The 16535-nt window shown below is 48.9% G+C and overlaps 2 protein-coding genes across 2 annotated transcripts in view; one reads left to right on the forward strand and one right to left on the reverse strand.

Moving 5' to 3' along the window:
- Positions 1–16535, reverse strand: part of LOC144158639 (uncharacterized) — an 89700-nt gene that overhangs the window by 45640 nt on the left and 27525 nt on the right. Inside the window, exon 7 of the mRNA XM_077689670.1 lies at positions 16040–16147. Coding sequence (XP_077545796.1) covers positions 16040–16147 — 108 coding nt within the window. The remainder of the gene's footprint in view (positions 1–16039; positions 16148–16535) is intronic.
- Positions 61–11860, forward strand: LOC144158640 (endochitinase-like). The gene is made up of 5 exons (XM_077689672.1): positions 61–235; positions 3667–3867; positions 5526–5830; positions 7723–7942; positions 11468–11860. Exons 1-5 carry the CDS (start codon positions 173–175, stop codon positions 11690–11692), a joined length of 1014 nt encoding a protein of 337 aa, XP_077545798.1. The 5' UTR covers positions 61–172; the 3' UTR covers positions 11693–11860.

Here is a 16535-nt window from a genome sequence, read left to right on the forward strand (position 1 = left end):
TGCACGGAAGCCACAACTTCTTGAGCCGCCTTCCGTTACCGTCCATTGCAGGTTCTGCTCCCACCTGGTGTATGGCTTCGTGAGTCCCAGGGACCTGAACAATGGCTCGTCATCGAATGCCGGACAGTCCCAGGCTGGCCCAATCCAGGCCGCTGAGCAACGCATCCGCCAGATGGTGCAGCTCAAGCAGCTGTACCCAACGCTCCGAGTTCTGCTGGGAGTGGGCGGACCCAAGGCAAGTGGCCGATGCAAGCTCCGTAAGGCTATGTTGCGCCATGTCGTATTGTACAGTGGAGGTTGCTGTGCTGGTTGCACCAGCAGATATGCTTTGTGGTAAAGCCAACTTTCTTGTGAAAGCCAGGTAAACTGCGCTCTCGTGTAGGTGCATGTTTGACCACCAATGCGATTGTAAACTTGTACCGTGTTTTGTGTGCGCATCATTTGTTAGTTCAGAGCTGGGAACACACGTGAATGACCATTTGCAATTAGTATGTGGCTTGGGGAGGAGTAATGTAGAGGAAAAATGCTGTGAATCTCACTCTATGCTAAGCAAAATAGAACGCGTTTCACAATGTCAGGCATCTTTGCAACCCGAAAATCATGGGTATTTTCATATGTCAGTAATTTCCAAGGATAAATAGCATATGGTTCAAATACAAATGGCACGACACTGCCACTTTCAAAGCTGTTCTACCTTACTGACCTGATTATGGCGAGACCACCATAACACAACTCGACATGGTGAAGTGTGTGTACACTAGGATAGGACTATTACCCCACCAAGTATCGCCATTGCCTCCTGTATTTTTTCAATGCCAAACACATCAGCCTCAACCGGCCAACCAAGCCCTTTACTGCTACTCGCCCCCAATCGCTAGCCTTCCCAGCACTACAGTCACATGACCGGTTACTCTCAGAGCGATGTGTGGCAGAAAGCAGCAATGTAGGCTAACGGGCTTCGCAGTGACGCTTAGTTTTTTTATTGTTGGCCAGAGCGTCATTACTTCAGCGGTCTCGAGCATCGGTTGCCTTGGCAACCAGGCACAAGTTGCTCTTGAATTCCGGATGGTCGGGTGAGCCTGGTTATGCTTGGGTCCCCGTTTAAAGGGGTCGTGAAGAGATTTTCAAAAAAACTGTGTTGTGTGTGCGCTTATAACCGTGGAACCTTGATAAACAAACAATGCATACCCGTTTCGTCGTCCAATATCGGGAAATAGGTAAATAAATGCAGTTACGGTTTCACCGAGGCTTTCCTCCTCAACTCGTGAAGTGACGTTTCAGTAAGTCAGTAAGCAGCCAATCACAGTTCTCCCTCGTCTGCACAATATGTCGGCATAGGGCGGGCTTGCAAAGGGTCAGATAAAGCTACAACATCGGCGCCATAATGAAACTCGCCCTGCAACTGAACGGGAGACGTCTGATCTCTGATACGACTGATCAACATGGTCGAACTTTCAGTCAACAACACCGGCGAGTGGCGCAGGCAGAAGTAACCACGTTTTATCTAAACTGGGCATTCGTAAACTGTTTACGCTGCTTTCCACGAGTCTAAACTGTCGTTTTGCTAGCCGATATTCTTGCACAAGTTTGCCGACGTCTGTCTCACGTAGCCTGTAATGTGAGTTGCGCGAACGTGAAACTTCTGACCTGACGAGATACATGACCGAACGCTTAAAATGAGAGTTTATTACATAAACACGTTTATCGAAGGAACTTCGAGTAGTCGGAACTTAAAACCCACTCATTATTCACTCATCAAGCGCAAAAATAACTAGCGAGAACGATACAGCGCCGAGTCGCCGAGTCCCAACATCACGCAGTTCGACGATTGCTTTCCTGTTTCCTGCAATAAACAATGCTGTTAACGCTGTTTTGTTGACTGTATACGCTCCGCTTTGGCTTACTGCAGAAGCGCTCAACAGTAAGTTGGCGGTTAAAGCTCTGGGTAGATTAGAATTTATGAAAACACGACAGACTTCTGGGTTACAAATGCGAAGAGGCTTTTATGCAGCAGTTTTTCGGCGCGCGCGCTTTCCACGGCAATAGTGTAGTGGATAAAGTGTCCGACTAGGCTGGCCGTAACGTTGGGCTGGCCCGGAGGCCGCAAGTTCGAATCGCACACGGGGCACTTTTTTTTTTTTTTTCCTTGAGCGGTCTTAGGCCATTTCATAGAAAAAGATAAAACTCCGAAGAGAATTCGGCAAAAGAATGTGAAATTCGGCAGGTAAACTGGCTACAAACTGTACAAACACCCAGTAGGTCTGAGTTCTGCTGCAATGGTTGCCAGACAACTGAAGCGGTCACGACACCGCTCACGTGGATAGAAAACTGTTTTTTTGGCAACGAATAAAGGAGGCATTATTTTTAAAATATTGGGTTTGCAGATTTGCAGAATATTATACACAAAGAACATTGAACTGCGTTGAACTCTGGAATGTACTTCACATGACGTCATTCTAGTTGCGCTGCCGACCGCCCGTGCGCGCATGGTCGCTTGCGATGCGCCTCAAAACGAGAATTTCAACGGCGCCTCCTAAATTCCAGAAGCAATGAATTGTGAAAATATTTGGGATTTATGTTCTTAAAAGGTCGTTCAAGCAGACAAAATTAATCAAAGACAAATGCATTTTCTCTTCACGACCCCTTTAACGGCATATGGCCGGAACAGGTGCTTCCATCACTTTTATTGTGAAGCGGCCGATGTGTCTGGCATAGAAAAAATTGGATGACGATTGCAACACCCCCTAATTTGATATTTCAGCGCACCACGAACTGTAGTCTCTTCGGTGGGTCTCAGGAAGTGATCGCGCCCTCAGTGAATGCACGAGCAAATGTTTTGCACCACCTCGGCATACCGCCCTCCCCCTCACTCTCTCGCCATACTTTGCTCTGTTGCTTTCCTGCTCGCTCTATCTCGTCTATCTTTGGTGTCTTCTCCGTTCACTCGGTTACGAAACCGACGGCAATGCAAAACCAACGACAAGAACGGGTGCTTTAGGGCTGCACTCTAAAAAATTAAAGCCGTTCCACTCAACGTGAAAGCTGATGGAAGTGCAGAGAGAGTGATTCGCCATAATGGGCTGTAGCGCTGTTATTCGCTCACTGCTACCATTCAATGCAATTCAAATTTCCCATCTCCGTAGTGCTCGCATGCCCCCTGCCTGAAACAGCGCCAGCGGGAAGTTCTGTTCTTTTTGTGCTTGCTTTTCCTCCCGCTTGTGCCAGCATGTCACTGCCACTTTTATTTGCTTACTATCGTAAAAACCAACCCAATGAGCATTCCAAACTAAACGAAAGCGGGTGCTGCCAGTTAATTTCATACATTTTGCGTCAGATTTGCACTAAACAATGGGGAGAGATGTATGACCAGCGCCAGCATTTCACGAGTCCCGAATGGTTATGACTATTTAAACCACTTGGGTTTTCGAGCCTCTACGGGACGCCCTACAACGGAACGCCGGGCTCTACTTGGGTCCATTATCTTGCGGCACCGCCTGGCTTCGGCAGTCGTTTGACATCGACCGTTATAGCGAGCTACGGCACAGGGCGGGCCCCTAAACTGCTCTGCACTTAAAATACACGAGGCGACGGTACCCCTATCCCCGGCATGTGGGTTGATAATCCTCTGCGTCAACACCCGTAACGCAGAGGAGGCTGCGTTTGCAGGTGGACTCCAAGTCGTTCTCAGACGAGCTCATCACGGAGGGGAGGCGCGAGCACCTGGCGCAGCGCAGCGTCCACTGGCTGCGGCAGCGGCACATGGACGGCATGCACGTCCAGTGGATGTACCCGGGGGAGGGCAACGGCCGGCCCTCCGACCGCGAGAACTTCCCCCGCCTGCTCGCCCAGCTACGCCACGCGTTCAAGGTGAGTAGTAGCGCCAGCTGCCCCCCCCCCCCCCCCGTGCACTGCGGGAAAGTTGCCGCTGTTGCACAACCTCTTTACAGTGTCCTTACAGAAAGAGTACTGCTACGTGGTTTTTGAGAAGAGACCACTGATAAAATTTAACCAAAATAGGTTCATTTGTGGAGTTAACGATCCCAATGACAAAGCTGAAATTTATTTAAGGAGATCTTTTATACTTATTGAGTTACACGGGTAATTAATTACCCACTCGGTCGCCCCAAGATTAACTAACTAGGCTGGAACTCTGCAACACTTTTATGTCGGTGTGATCAGGAAGGTTTATTCTGAGCAAGGAAGCTGTCAGACTGTGGTTTAGAGAAAAGCTTCACCTTGCTGTTGACATGAAACTATTTCTGTTTTTAAAAGGGCCTTGAAGACAACATACAACATTGTTTAGTTTGAAAGAACTGGAATTTAGTAGCAGACTCAGCTCCAATGCCGGCACTTTTGTAACCGAGAATATGCGAACAATATTGAAAAGCATTCGAGTTTCACGCCGCAGTGACGTAATTTCGGCTCGAGTGGCGTGTTTTGGGCTGGCAATAAAAACGTAGTTACGTGTGTGTCAACTGCACATTAGCATTCAAATGGTACAACGAAACAGAACTGGAGGCCCCACTACAATCCTGCAGTCATTTGCCTTGGTGGTGGCTAAAGGCAGTGCCAATCGTGCAAACAAGATTTCGTGAAAGCTTAGAAAGTGGCTGGGGGGGAAGAGGTCGCTACCACTTCATCTATGTTCTTTAATACGTTTATTCATTATGTGCTTGAAGTTTGCAATAAAATTGGTACCATTAATATTGAAACAAAGCAGGCTTTTTAATAAATCAAACTTGCTTTTTTTGGTCTTCATGGCCCCCTTGCTGAATATTAAGGAATTTCAAGCACGTCGAACTGAACGGTTGTTTTAAGGATGTCACACAACTGATATGGCTTCAGAGCATGTTCCTTTTATCACCAAGCTCTATACGTTATTTTCCTGGTGAATTTTGAGAACAATAATAATAATAAAAAAAGCTGCTGATTCTGACAAGTCACAAATTAATGCTATTGGCGTCCAATCCACACAGACTGTAACTGCTGCTTCCCAGGCAGACAGGTGAGCCAGCCATCCCACTGTAAATGACCCACGAAAAAATCAAGGTCAGATATTTAGGCCCAACACTGGTTGCATAACCAAGACCTCCCCCATCACCTGCAGCCAATCTGTGCGTTTTACATGGCAAGTTCTACCAAGGCTGCCCAGTGCAGAGCCGTTATGAGCTTGTGTGACAGCAACACTGGACCCGTTTTGTCCTACTTTGATTTAAGAGATTATACTGACCCAGCCGAAAATTGGGGAGCACCAAAGCTCCACACAAGGCCCAGTCTCAAGTCAAATTGCGGGATTTAATGCGCCTAAGCAATACCTTGGCCATGAGGCATGCCATTGTGGAGGGTTCCGAATTCCTACCACATAGGTATTGATAATGTGTGCCAAAATCTCGAGATATTCTGTTCTCAAGTCAAACCTACCGGAGAATTTCATGGGAGGCCTGTTCTCTCAAGTGAAAACGTATCAAAAACAATTTCGAGGGGGGGAGGGCCGCACTGACGACGCCCTTTCCCACCCACCGCAGACTGAGAACAGTCGGTGGCACCTGACCCTGTACCTCCCCCACGAGGACGACCGGCTGGACCGAGGCTACGAGCTGCACAGTGCCTTGCACTCGGTCCACTACGCGGTGATGGGCTCGTTCGGCTACATGGAGCCCGGCCGCGCCGAGGTGACCAGCCCGCTGTTCAACCGGCCGCCCAACGGCCAGGGGCGCTCGCCCGTCAACAGCATCTATGAGCTCGTCGTGCTGCTCGCCGACCGTGGTGCGCCCAGGGACAAGCTGCTGCTCGCTGTGTCGGCCACTGGGTACAGCTACGCTCTGGCAAGGTACAGTATCACACGAGCCGGGACCCTGGCCTGTTTTTTTTATTGATAGATAACAAGCCAAAGCCACACCCAGGCTCTGCAGGGCACCCTAGTGGAGGGCTCCGGGTTAATTTCCACCACCTGCCAAAATGTCGACGCTTAGGGGTTTTCGCTTTTCGCTGCCACCTGAAAAGCAGCCACCTCGGCCGGCATCGAACCCGTGCCCATGGGTTCAGCACAGCACCATAGCAACTGAGCCACCGCGGCGGGTCTTGGTCTGTTTTTGTGCCTCGACACCTGTCCTCTCGAGCAGTTTTGGTATATGTGAAAGATTGATCTGTCGAAAAGAAAGCTACTATAACCGGTTCGAGGTGGAGTTAGCTACAGCGGCGATGCCTGCCAGAACACCATGTGGCCTACCCTGCCCATGAGCTGTATTTTGTTATTTGCCATTGCTGAACGCTTAATTAGCCGTTGCCAAACGGCAGTTACTTTCTCGAAAAGAATTATTGTCACATATTCATGTGCCCTCATGCGCTGGTTAGATGTGACGCCAGTGTTGTGAATATATAGTTAAATTGTCCCCTCCTTTAGCACCGCTTCGCCTAAAGCTGCACTACCGTTGTGACATCACAGTTCGTCAACCCATTTCCAGCTGTTCAGACTTCAACCTTCTGTCAGTGTCTGCTTACTGGACACCATGTGTCACACTTATTTCCTAAACACCACTGCAGCCCTAAAGTTACACTGCAGCAGAGCCTCCAGCCACGTTAAAAGGCTTTAAACTCCAGTCTACAAGATGTGCTGTTTCTCACAGCAGAATTTATTTTTTTGCATGAGTGCCTGCTGCTTACTGCCGCGAGATGGAATAAATTTGCAGAAACTTGCGGAAATTGTGAAATATTGCATAACCCTAGGCTTTCTTATGAGGCTCCTTCACTGTCATGTGACTTCACTGCAGTACACCACATCAATGTGGGGAAGCCGACTATACAAAGACCAGATCACTGCATAGAGGGCTTGACTACTTTATATGCTGGGCCCACATAAAGTCAGCCCTATAGTACACAAATGAAGTGCTGGAGAGCCATTTTTTAGGGGGTAATGAAACTCAAAAGCTCGTATTTAATCAATCTGTTCTTCCAGTAATGACGTACTGGATAGAAACTTGGAGTCTTAGAAAACGTCTTGAAAGGAAACTTAGATCGGCGCAACAGGCGATGGAAAGAAGAATGCTGAAGGATAGAAAAATAGCTGACTGGATTAGGGAACACTCTAAGGTGGAAGGCATTTTAGCTCAAATTAAGCAAAGAAAATGGGCATGGGTGGGTCATGTCATGCGTACGACGGACAACAGGTGGACCATCCGTTTGACGGAGTGGTTGCCAGTAGGCCGTGAATGCAGTAGGGGTCGCTGAAGGGCTCGATGGAGGGATGAGCTTCGAAAATTTAGAGGAAAAGGATGGACTCGGCTAGCAATCGATAGACGTGGGTGGAGGTGTTTAGAACAGGCCTTTGTCCTGCAGTGGACACAACCAGGCTGATGATGATGATGATAAAGTGTCGTGCCAAAATTTGAAGGCCCCGAGGTCGTTCACCAATACCCCATATGACTCCATGTATACACCTGTGGAGCACACTCCATCACTCATCACACAATACAGGGTTTAGGGTGAGGTAGCCTCAGCATGCTTATGCATTTCAAAAAAGGGAGAAAAATTAGCACAAAACCAGTTAGACGTTGCCAGAGATGGCGCATAAACTGTTGGCACTGTGAAGTGGACCCGTCAGGCAAAATTCGAACAAACCATCGGATGGTTGAAGGCAGGCTCAGAGCCACTGCCAATGACACCACCCCACCAGAAAGGGTGTTGCAAAGGCAACGTTGCTCCCGCTTGCCGCCCCTTCCGTAGGGGAGACACGGAGGTCCGTTCCCCGCTCCGCGGAGGCGACGGCCGGGGTCGGCCGGGCCCCTTCACGGTGACGCCTGGCCGGATGGCCTACTTCGAGATCTGCTACAACGTGTACCGCAACAGCTGGGCACGCGTGTTCGACACGGCCACCTCGTGCCCCTACGCCTACCGGGAGCAGGAGTGGGTCACCTACGACGACGCCGACTCCCTCCGGGCGAAGGTACTACGGGGCCTTCCGACCCCCTCGCGTAGTCCTGCTATCTGAAAAGGGCACGTACACAATGCCCTCCGTTGAGCTGTGGGGACTGCAACGGCTCCAAGCTTTTGGTGTGGTCCACAACTGGGTCAATTTGAGCATTTTAGCCCGCACTAGCCATGAAGACCATTATGGGTGTGAAAATATTGACGCGTACAACAAATGCGCACATTTGGGGGTCAGCTCAGACTTTGCTAATACCAGGAGTGGCAGTGAAGAACAGCCTTGGCTTAGAAGCGAGCGAGCAGTGAGTAAGCCATTTGCACTTGATTTAGTGATGACAATGCGTTTAGGGCAGTGCTCTGTTATCATCTTCATCTTGGCTGCATGGTCCCATATCAACAGTTCATTCAGCTGCTTCTCGTCATGATTTTTTTATCCTGGGTGTTACAGAATTACGTGAAAAAATTAAGTTTTACGTCTGAATTGAACATGAACGTTAGGAAAAAAAAAAACTGTTTCCGAATATGCATGCAGTATTAAAGGTGTTGCAAAAGAAGGTCACAATAGGTCTTATTAACTTTTTAGTGTGAATTAGGGAATCCACATTTTACTAGCTCTCTGGTAATACATATACCGTACCTAACTGCTTTTGGGACGTTCATAATGTAAGTGCTTTGGATGTGCCTTGACTATGCTTGCGCCAGAAAAAAGGGCCCCTAGATTTGAGATCGCAGAGATGAATACACCTGACCTTTAGTGCATAAACGTGATTACTTGAAATGGCCAATAGATTGTCACCACTCAAAAAGATCCATGCTCCCATCAAACACAGGCTTTTTCAATAATTCCGCAACTTCCATGTCAGCCAACTGTCTTCTTCTGTTCCTGACCAGATGGTTGAAAGCATTCCGCACACATTCAGGGCCACCAACAAAAACAAAATCGTCCACTGGGTTACTCCACATCAGTTGCCTGGCCAGCTAGCTCCCTTGTCACAAGGCCTTTCAGCCAGATCACTTGGCTCATTGAAGCGTGACCTTCCGGCACAGATCAGGAAACACAGTTGATCTGGCCATTGTGTCAGTCAGACTTCGTAATGCCTCGATTCACTTGGCAAAATTGTAAGGAAACCCCCATTGGCAGGATTGCAACAAAACCCCTAAGCTCACTTTGCAGCCTTTGAGGCTGCAAAGGCAGCCTTCTAAAAATAATTGGAATATGACGGGTACTTTCCCGTTCTTGAGATCACAGTAGCATCCACTAAGCGCTTTAAGGCCGCCACAAAATGCACCACATCTCTTCACCCTGCGGGACTGAAGACACTGGAGTCTGCGTCCGTAGTGATGAGCTCCAGCAAAATGGCCTCTTTGGGCTCGAAGAACCTTGAGAGATTAACTATCAAGGCACAGACTGTTTCGTGTGGTGTCAACATCCCACGCAACACGAATCGAGTTATTGTTCAGCTGCCCCTGCAGGCTGTCTAGCCTTCTCTGCACACTCGGACTATGCTTGTAGTGCCCTCCAATTGTTTGCACCTTGTTGGAGAGTTTTTGGCGGCCGGAGAAAAAAATTCCGCATTGCTAATCACCAGTTTCAGTGCGAGCATGAAACAGGCTTGCTCGCGCTATGGCAGTCTCCTAGCAGGCGCTCTCTTAGTATTGCAGCTGTTGTTCATCACGATGTCAGTAGGAATCTCCTATTTGGAACTTAGCTACTTCTGTATGGCAGCAGCGTCCAGAGTAGTGCGAATCTTCAGGATATGCCACGTGTTGAACGTGAACCTTTCCATCTCAAATTTACCCGTGATCAAATGACACTCGAGCCTTGTATTTCCATCCTCTTCTATCATACTACTGCTTCCGCTTTCTTATAAAACAACTACATTCTAGAAAAGGCAGTTTTCTAAACAAAAAAGAAAAAAAAAAGGAAAAAGGTTCAGGACATTTTTTATCACCTGTAAAAATTACTGCTGTAGTGTGAACTGCTGAGTGATATATTCACAGTTTTACAGTTGATATCTCTAAATCCGTGGCTTGACAAGTCAGCTAATGGTACTACCTACTGGTCACCATTGGTAGCTTATTTCTTACCCAACTATTTGACGTTTTGCTTCACTGACTCCTATACATCTACCGTGCAAGGCCCCCAGTTCTTCCAGTTCATTTTTCCCATTCTCTCTTCCAGGAATAAAAGGAATAAAATGGGTATTAAGACCCGCTACAGCAACGCTATGGCAGGTTTCCAGCCAATAAAAGTAAATAAAGTGTTGTAATACTAACTTGAAAAATATCTTTTGCAGGAAAAGCCAATTAGTAGAACGCAAAAATAACATTTATTGGTTTGCTTTCTTGCAGTTCATAAAACCCACACAGTTACGTACGTCCACACGCGAATGGAACGCGCACACGAAACGAATGCACACAGCAGTCCCTTTGAGATGTGCACACGTCTCCGATTCAAATTCTGCGTTCCCCCCCTGCCCTTCATAAAAAAAGAGAAAAGATATGTGGGGACCCCGACCTGCTTCAGCTAGGCTACGGCAGGTTTAAAGCCAGCATAAAATAAACAGAGCTAAAGCCAAATAAACATTTTTAAGGAAAACCCTATTTTCAGCTAGTTGAAAAGAGATTGGTGTAGCTTGCACTAGTCGTGCAAGGCTGGAGAAACAGCAGAGCTCCTGACATGGATTTCAGGCTGTTGCATCTGACATGGATTTCCAAACTTGCCGCTGAAAGGTCTCCATGACTGGCAGGCCCGGATCGTTTTGTCTGCAGGCTGTGACATTCTCCCAAAGTGAACCGCATTAGCACGCGCTACGACCCGCGGCAACCGGCTTCGCAAACTCGGCACCTGTGCTCCCCACTTCAGGCGTGAACGCAAGTGAACTGGTAAGGAGAACAGCACACGAGAGATCAGGCCACGAATGCTGGGCAGAGTGTTCCAACGCCGGGCGCTCCCCACGAGGCACACGCCCACGTGTGCTCGGTATCTTTTTGCGAACACTTTTTGCAAATGCCACCAGACCGAGCTCAGGCTTAAACATCTCTGCTGTTGAAATCCCCCAATACTAAAAGCCCAATCCACACTATGGTAGGTTTACGAATCAACCCCTACTGTTGCATCAACAAATGCATTAATTTAAGCAAGCGTTCGCAACACCGGTGGACTTGCGAACGCGTGCCTAATGCACTTGTTTATGTTCCCACGTGAACAGCACGCCAATGTGAAGTGCAAATACATGGTCCCTTTGAGATCTACACAGGTTTCCATATATACAATCATACACCACATGTCTCTAAATGTCATCACTACACAGCGGTGTGCCAACAATGACGACGTTTAGAGACACGTGTGGTGTATGATTGTATATATGTGTTTTCTTCCGAATAAAGATTTAGTTGAGAGTCAGCGCCGTCGTGTGTCCCCTCTTCCTCATCATCATGTTGTTAAGCGCTGTTGTTAAGGACGGACGGATACCAACTAGCCCAGCTGTCGATTCTGTCGAACTACAGGTCTTCAAGTTGGAAGTGTTGCAAACTGTCGCAGGTGGCCTTTCTGCGGAACCAGACGCTGGGCGGAGCGGCGCTCATCGACGTGGCGTCCGACGACTACATGGGCATGTGCGGACCTCGCAACGTGCTTGCACGCACGCTCAGGTCGGCGCTCAAACACTACGTGACTCCCACCAAGAAGCCTGCGGGAGCAGCCCCCGAGGCCGCCAGGCAGGTTCTCAGGAAACATCGACGGCGACGACGGCGGTTATTCGGCTAGCCGACAGACACAGCGGAGACGGTTCCAGAACTACCATCGCACGGCTCCCCCCCCAATCCTCATTGCCATCTCGGGAAACCATTGCAAAGCAGACGCTGTGTAGTGTGTGTGAACGTGTGTGTCTCATCCCCACCCATCCTGTCTTCACTTGCTTTCATTTTCGCCTTGAGAGAAATAAACAGTGCCGTAATCACAGACACTTGACTCAGTGCTTGAATACACGAGGGTGGAACGGTTTCAATAGAAAACTGGTTGATGGTGAGGTTTAACGTGCCGAAGCTACACCAGGGTGATGAAGCGTGCGGCGTAGTGGAGGGCTCCGGATTAATTTTGACCACCTGGGCATCTTTAACGTGCGCCGAAACCTCGCCACATCGGCAGCACACCACCTTAGCCACAGAGCCAACACGGCGGGGTTTTGAAGGAGAAACTAACGTGAGCTGCAGTAAATGATAGACATGGCCACTGCAAGCGCTTACTCCTGCGCACCTTCAGGAACTAAGCAGGCTGCTCACAAAGGCTGTGCTTTTCTTTGTCTTTGAATTCTTCATGCAGCAGGGCTGCTGTGACAAACAGGAGGTTTTAACCCCTTGGCAGTGGCTTGCGGCATGCCTCAAGCGCCCTAACTCCATTCGCTGCTCTCTAAGGGATGCTAACGAGAGTTGCAAATGCTGTCTGGGCTCCCCATTCCAATAATGTTAGAATATGGGTTAGCTGACTATCCCCTTCATCACATTACTTTTTATAATAGAGTGAAAGCTCATTATGCGAGTTTTTTTCAGCCAAATCATGTGCATTTCCTACTTTACACAAAAGTGAAATCAAATGTGTACCGTATAATGCGGAATATAGGTCGAGATTTTTTACAGAAAAATTTGCCGAAAAGTCACCCCTCGACCTATATTGCAGTCATTTGGCAGTTGTCATCTGGCGACCGGGCAGCCCATCGAGCCCATCCAAACCCCAAAGGCACCATCGCCACCACCATCAATCGGACGCGACGCCATCTTTGTTTTGTTGATTCTCTCGCTGTCGGCGAGTGTGTGCGTGCTATTTTCTTCTTGCTCAAAATGAGTTTAGGCACTTGGTGCCAGTTCACAGCAGCATTTAAAGAAAGGGTGGGGGTTTTCCCAGGCCAATGACGCGTCTGCATTGCGCCAGTTCGGTATCACCAAGAAGAGTTGCTAGCGGCGTTAGCTGAAGGGGCAGCTCTCGGTATGCAACGCTCGGACGACCTCGCTTCATGGGCGCTGCTCTGTGCACCTGTGCTGCTGTACAAAGGGGCAAATTTTGTCCGCTAGCGTCGTGCGATGTCTCTACGAATGGATACCCCAAGATGTTGGCTGACCGCCTGCACAGACTGGCTGTCGCTCCGGTCTGCCCACGAGTGTCCCAATTGCGCTCGCTTCACGATGACATGGTCTTGCGAGTGTTTAAGAAGTGCTGCATAAGCAATTCCCTGGACTGCACCGAGGACGACCTGCTGTGTCGGCGACAGCGAGCCATAAGCAGTCGTCCGACAATACTTCAGACAGTTTTAAATGAGTAATCTGAGACGAAACAAGTTATAGTCTCAATAAAACAATGGTTGGTACCTAATTATGTTTTTTTGCATTTTTCGGCTACAAGGTAAGGGGGTCGACCTATATTCCGCCTCGACCTATATTCCGCATTATACGGTACTTCATTACCTTATCATTCACCTCATCAATTTGGTGACATTGGTTGTGACCACACACACCAGGAAGTCTGCAGGGCATCATTTAAGGGACACAAGTGTAAAGGCAACTTGGCCTATATTGGTACATTAGAATGATGTGATTAGAATGATCCGGCCGGCAAGCCAGAGCAAACTCGCGCGCAACGCTTCACCCTCGCCGCACCCCTAGGAAAAGCACGCCCAGAGGAGCTCGACCTGTTCTCCTGGCAGGCCGTAGGAAAACGTGGAGGGCCGGCCGCAATGTCCCTTCCGCTTCATGGTTGTTTGCGCGATCTTCCAGCAGGTGCAGCGTCGCCCGTGACGGAGCTATTTTAAACGTTTCTAGCTTAATAACAAGGCATTTCACGGGGCTACCAGTCATGTCCCAGTTGGTTTGGTGGTACGTTCTGTATGTTCGCAGTAAATTTGGCCGAGGTGAAATTTGAGTGCAGGTGGCTCACTGGGCATCCTCACACATCGAGCAGCGTGTCTCTTTTGCGTCAATTCGTGGCCACATTAAATCTTCACAGGACACCACCAACACAGGCCGACACTTGTTGCGGGATTATCGCTGGAGAGGAAAGCACTTGAACTTTGAACAGTAGGAAGAGAGACCAGGAAGACGACTCCTTTCTGGTCCCTGTTCCCACAGTTCAAAGTGCTTCCAGTCCAGCTATGCAGCACCAACTGGCTAAGACATGTTAGGACACAATGCAGTTCGCATTAGCCACACACTACTCACCAACCCACTCACGTACAGGACAGGACATGGAGCCATCAGGCATGGGTAGTGAAGGCAAGCTCAATGTGCTTACTTGTCGAACACACAAGACCACACCACCACATCCGCATGCAAAGCTCCTCCAAATGGGAATCCGCAACATTTGGGAGGAACTTCTCAAAGCCCACAGGCTCTCACAGCGACGACGTCTTCAGAACGTACTCACACGGGTTGCTGCCCTTTTGAACGCTTGGGTTATGCCACTCCCCCAACCAGCGACTGCCCGGTTGGTACCATATCCACCACCACATCACAGTGGCTCATATCCACCGAAATATGAGTTAGCCTACAACATCGCCCACTAAGGCACTTGTGCAGCGAAGTTGCACTGATTATGCCACTAACTCCACCACTAGATATGCGGATGCCGCACAGTACCCTGTCCAGCGTTGCCGTCGTTGGCTACCGCTTGCAGCAGCTTTCACCAGCCACCATTTGCACCATCACGGTCGCAACGACAAAGCCGTAGCCACTGCAACAACTGTTACTACAGCCAAGGTTAGGACACTTTACTTGCAGACTAGCAAGAAGCCCAGCTGCAGGTACCTTCAGGGCTGCATTACACCCCCGGCCCTTTGTATTCTTGAAGCTCACACCAATTTTCTCAATATCTACCCCGCCTGGGTACTTGGCCATGCTGACCTCTAGGCCAAACGCCGTGGTGGCGCGGCCAGGCACAACACACATAAAACACGGCGTCATTGTACACTTTGTAAATAAAAAAAATGTGTGTTACCATTACCATAGAACAATTAGGCACACATGCATACAACAAATCATGTGTGGGAGTACGTGAAGAACATTTTATTTTCAAGCAGATGCAATTGACTTTGGAAAAAACACTGTTGTTATGGCCGAAATGCACTGACGCTGGCAGTGGCAACTCGGGTCACTGTGCCATTACTGCTGCGGCGAACTCTAACAGAGTCATCAGTCGTGAAAGTTCGACCGACTTGTTAGTCATCTTGGCATGCACAAAACCACTGATAAAACTGGGTTCTGTAGGACTTTCTTTTCTTTTCCCCTTTATTTTGCATTTAGTTTTGTGGCCCACTCCCCGGAGGGTATCAGCCTCCACAATGCTCTGTCCGCACGCCTTATGACAAAATATGTCCTGAGATGTTGCCACAAAACTTCCCGTTAGACTCAGCCCAATGATGTCCCTCACGACGTTGGCCGTTGGCTTTCTTTCGTTACGGACGAGCCTGCAGCAAAGCCGTCTTTACAGGCTTTGCTTCAAGCAAACTAGTGCAACGTCCCAAGACATCTCCCATTACCAGCTGTCATTGTAAAGTTGGCCGTTCGCCCTTACAAATACAAGGCACAAACCACAATTTTTTACATGACCACAACTGGATGCTTGCTCCTTCGCTGAAAACGTGTATTCTAGAAGACACCTCATGAAAGACGGTGCCCTGACTACACAGCGAACACAGTGGCACACCAGACGTGCATTACATTGCGTAAAACTGATGCAGAATGGGTGCACCCATCCACCCCGGCAAGCCTATGTGAAAACTTCATACAATGGCCTTAAAGATTGTCCACCATTTGACTTCGAACCGTTTCGACAGCTCTGCAACCTCGGACAATGTATGCTACCCAAACGTCCGCTGCGGTTGAGCCTAAAATCTCATTCGCGGTGGCCAAAAAGAACTGTTAGCCAGATCGGTACCACAACCGGCCAGGGGCAATGATCTCCTCACTGGAGGGACTTGGAGATCCACCAGCTGATTACTAGCTCGACAACTCTCTACGACACAGAAGCCAAGCCCGTCGTTTGCACTTACAAGTTATTGCATCTGTGCCAGAACCAACTACGTTTGGCAATGAGCAAAAAACACATGCACCAAGTGCACCCACTCACTTTCCGCTGTCCGTGAAGCAGTGGGCGGACGTCTTGGCCCCGACGTCCCAGATGGAAAGGGTCTTGTCGTCGCTGCACGAGGCCAGCAGTCGGCCGTCAGAGGAGAACCTGCATTATTATGGGGAAAAGGCAAATGTGTAGGGAAAAAATATTTTTAGGGCCATTCAGCCCCGTGAAAGTGGACGAACCTTGGATCAATAAATATCACGTTGGGAAAACTCGTGGTAAAGGCTCCGTTGCATCACTAGCTGTCACTTTGTCACAGCCACAATGGCCTTGCGCTCACTCTGATCGTCATACTCAGTACTCCGATTGCAGTCTTGGACAATGTCAAATCCGCATACACCACTGGGTGCTCGGTTGGACCAGATTGGTGTGGCATCGCAAGTCAAATGTCGCAAATGTCGCCTACACGAAAGGTGTGAACCACTCCCATTTGATACCGACACATCCGCACTGAAATCGCCAACTACGACCACTCTCTTCACAACCGACC

Source organism: Haemaphysalis longicornis, unplaced genomic scaffold, assembly GCF_048455015.1.
Source record: "Haemaphysalis longicornis isolate Haplotype H1 unplaced genomic scaffold, Haemaphysalis longicornis Haplotype H1 scaffold_10, whole genome shotgun sequence".
NCBI classification, from domain to species: domain Eukaryota; kingdom Metazoa; phylum Arthropoda; class Arachnida; order Ixodida; family Ixodidae; genus Haemaphysalis; species Haemaphysalis longicornis.

Coding starts and splice junctions, on each gene's coding strand:
- LOC144158640 (XM_077689672.1), top strand. CDS start 173: ATGGTGCAGCTCAAGCAGCTGTACCCAACGCTCCGAGTTCTGCTGGGA. Junction 236..3,666: donor TGGGAGTGGGCGGACCCAAG/GCAAGTGGCCGA, acceptor CTGCGTTTGCAG/GTGGACTCCAAGTCGTTCTC. Junction 3,868..5,525: donor AGCTACGCCACGCGTTCAAG/GTGAGTAGTAGC, acceptor CACCCACCGCAG/ACTGAGAACAGTCGGTGGCA.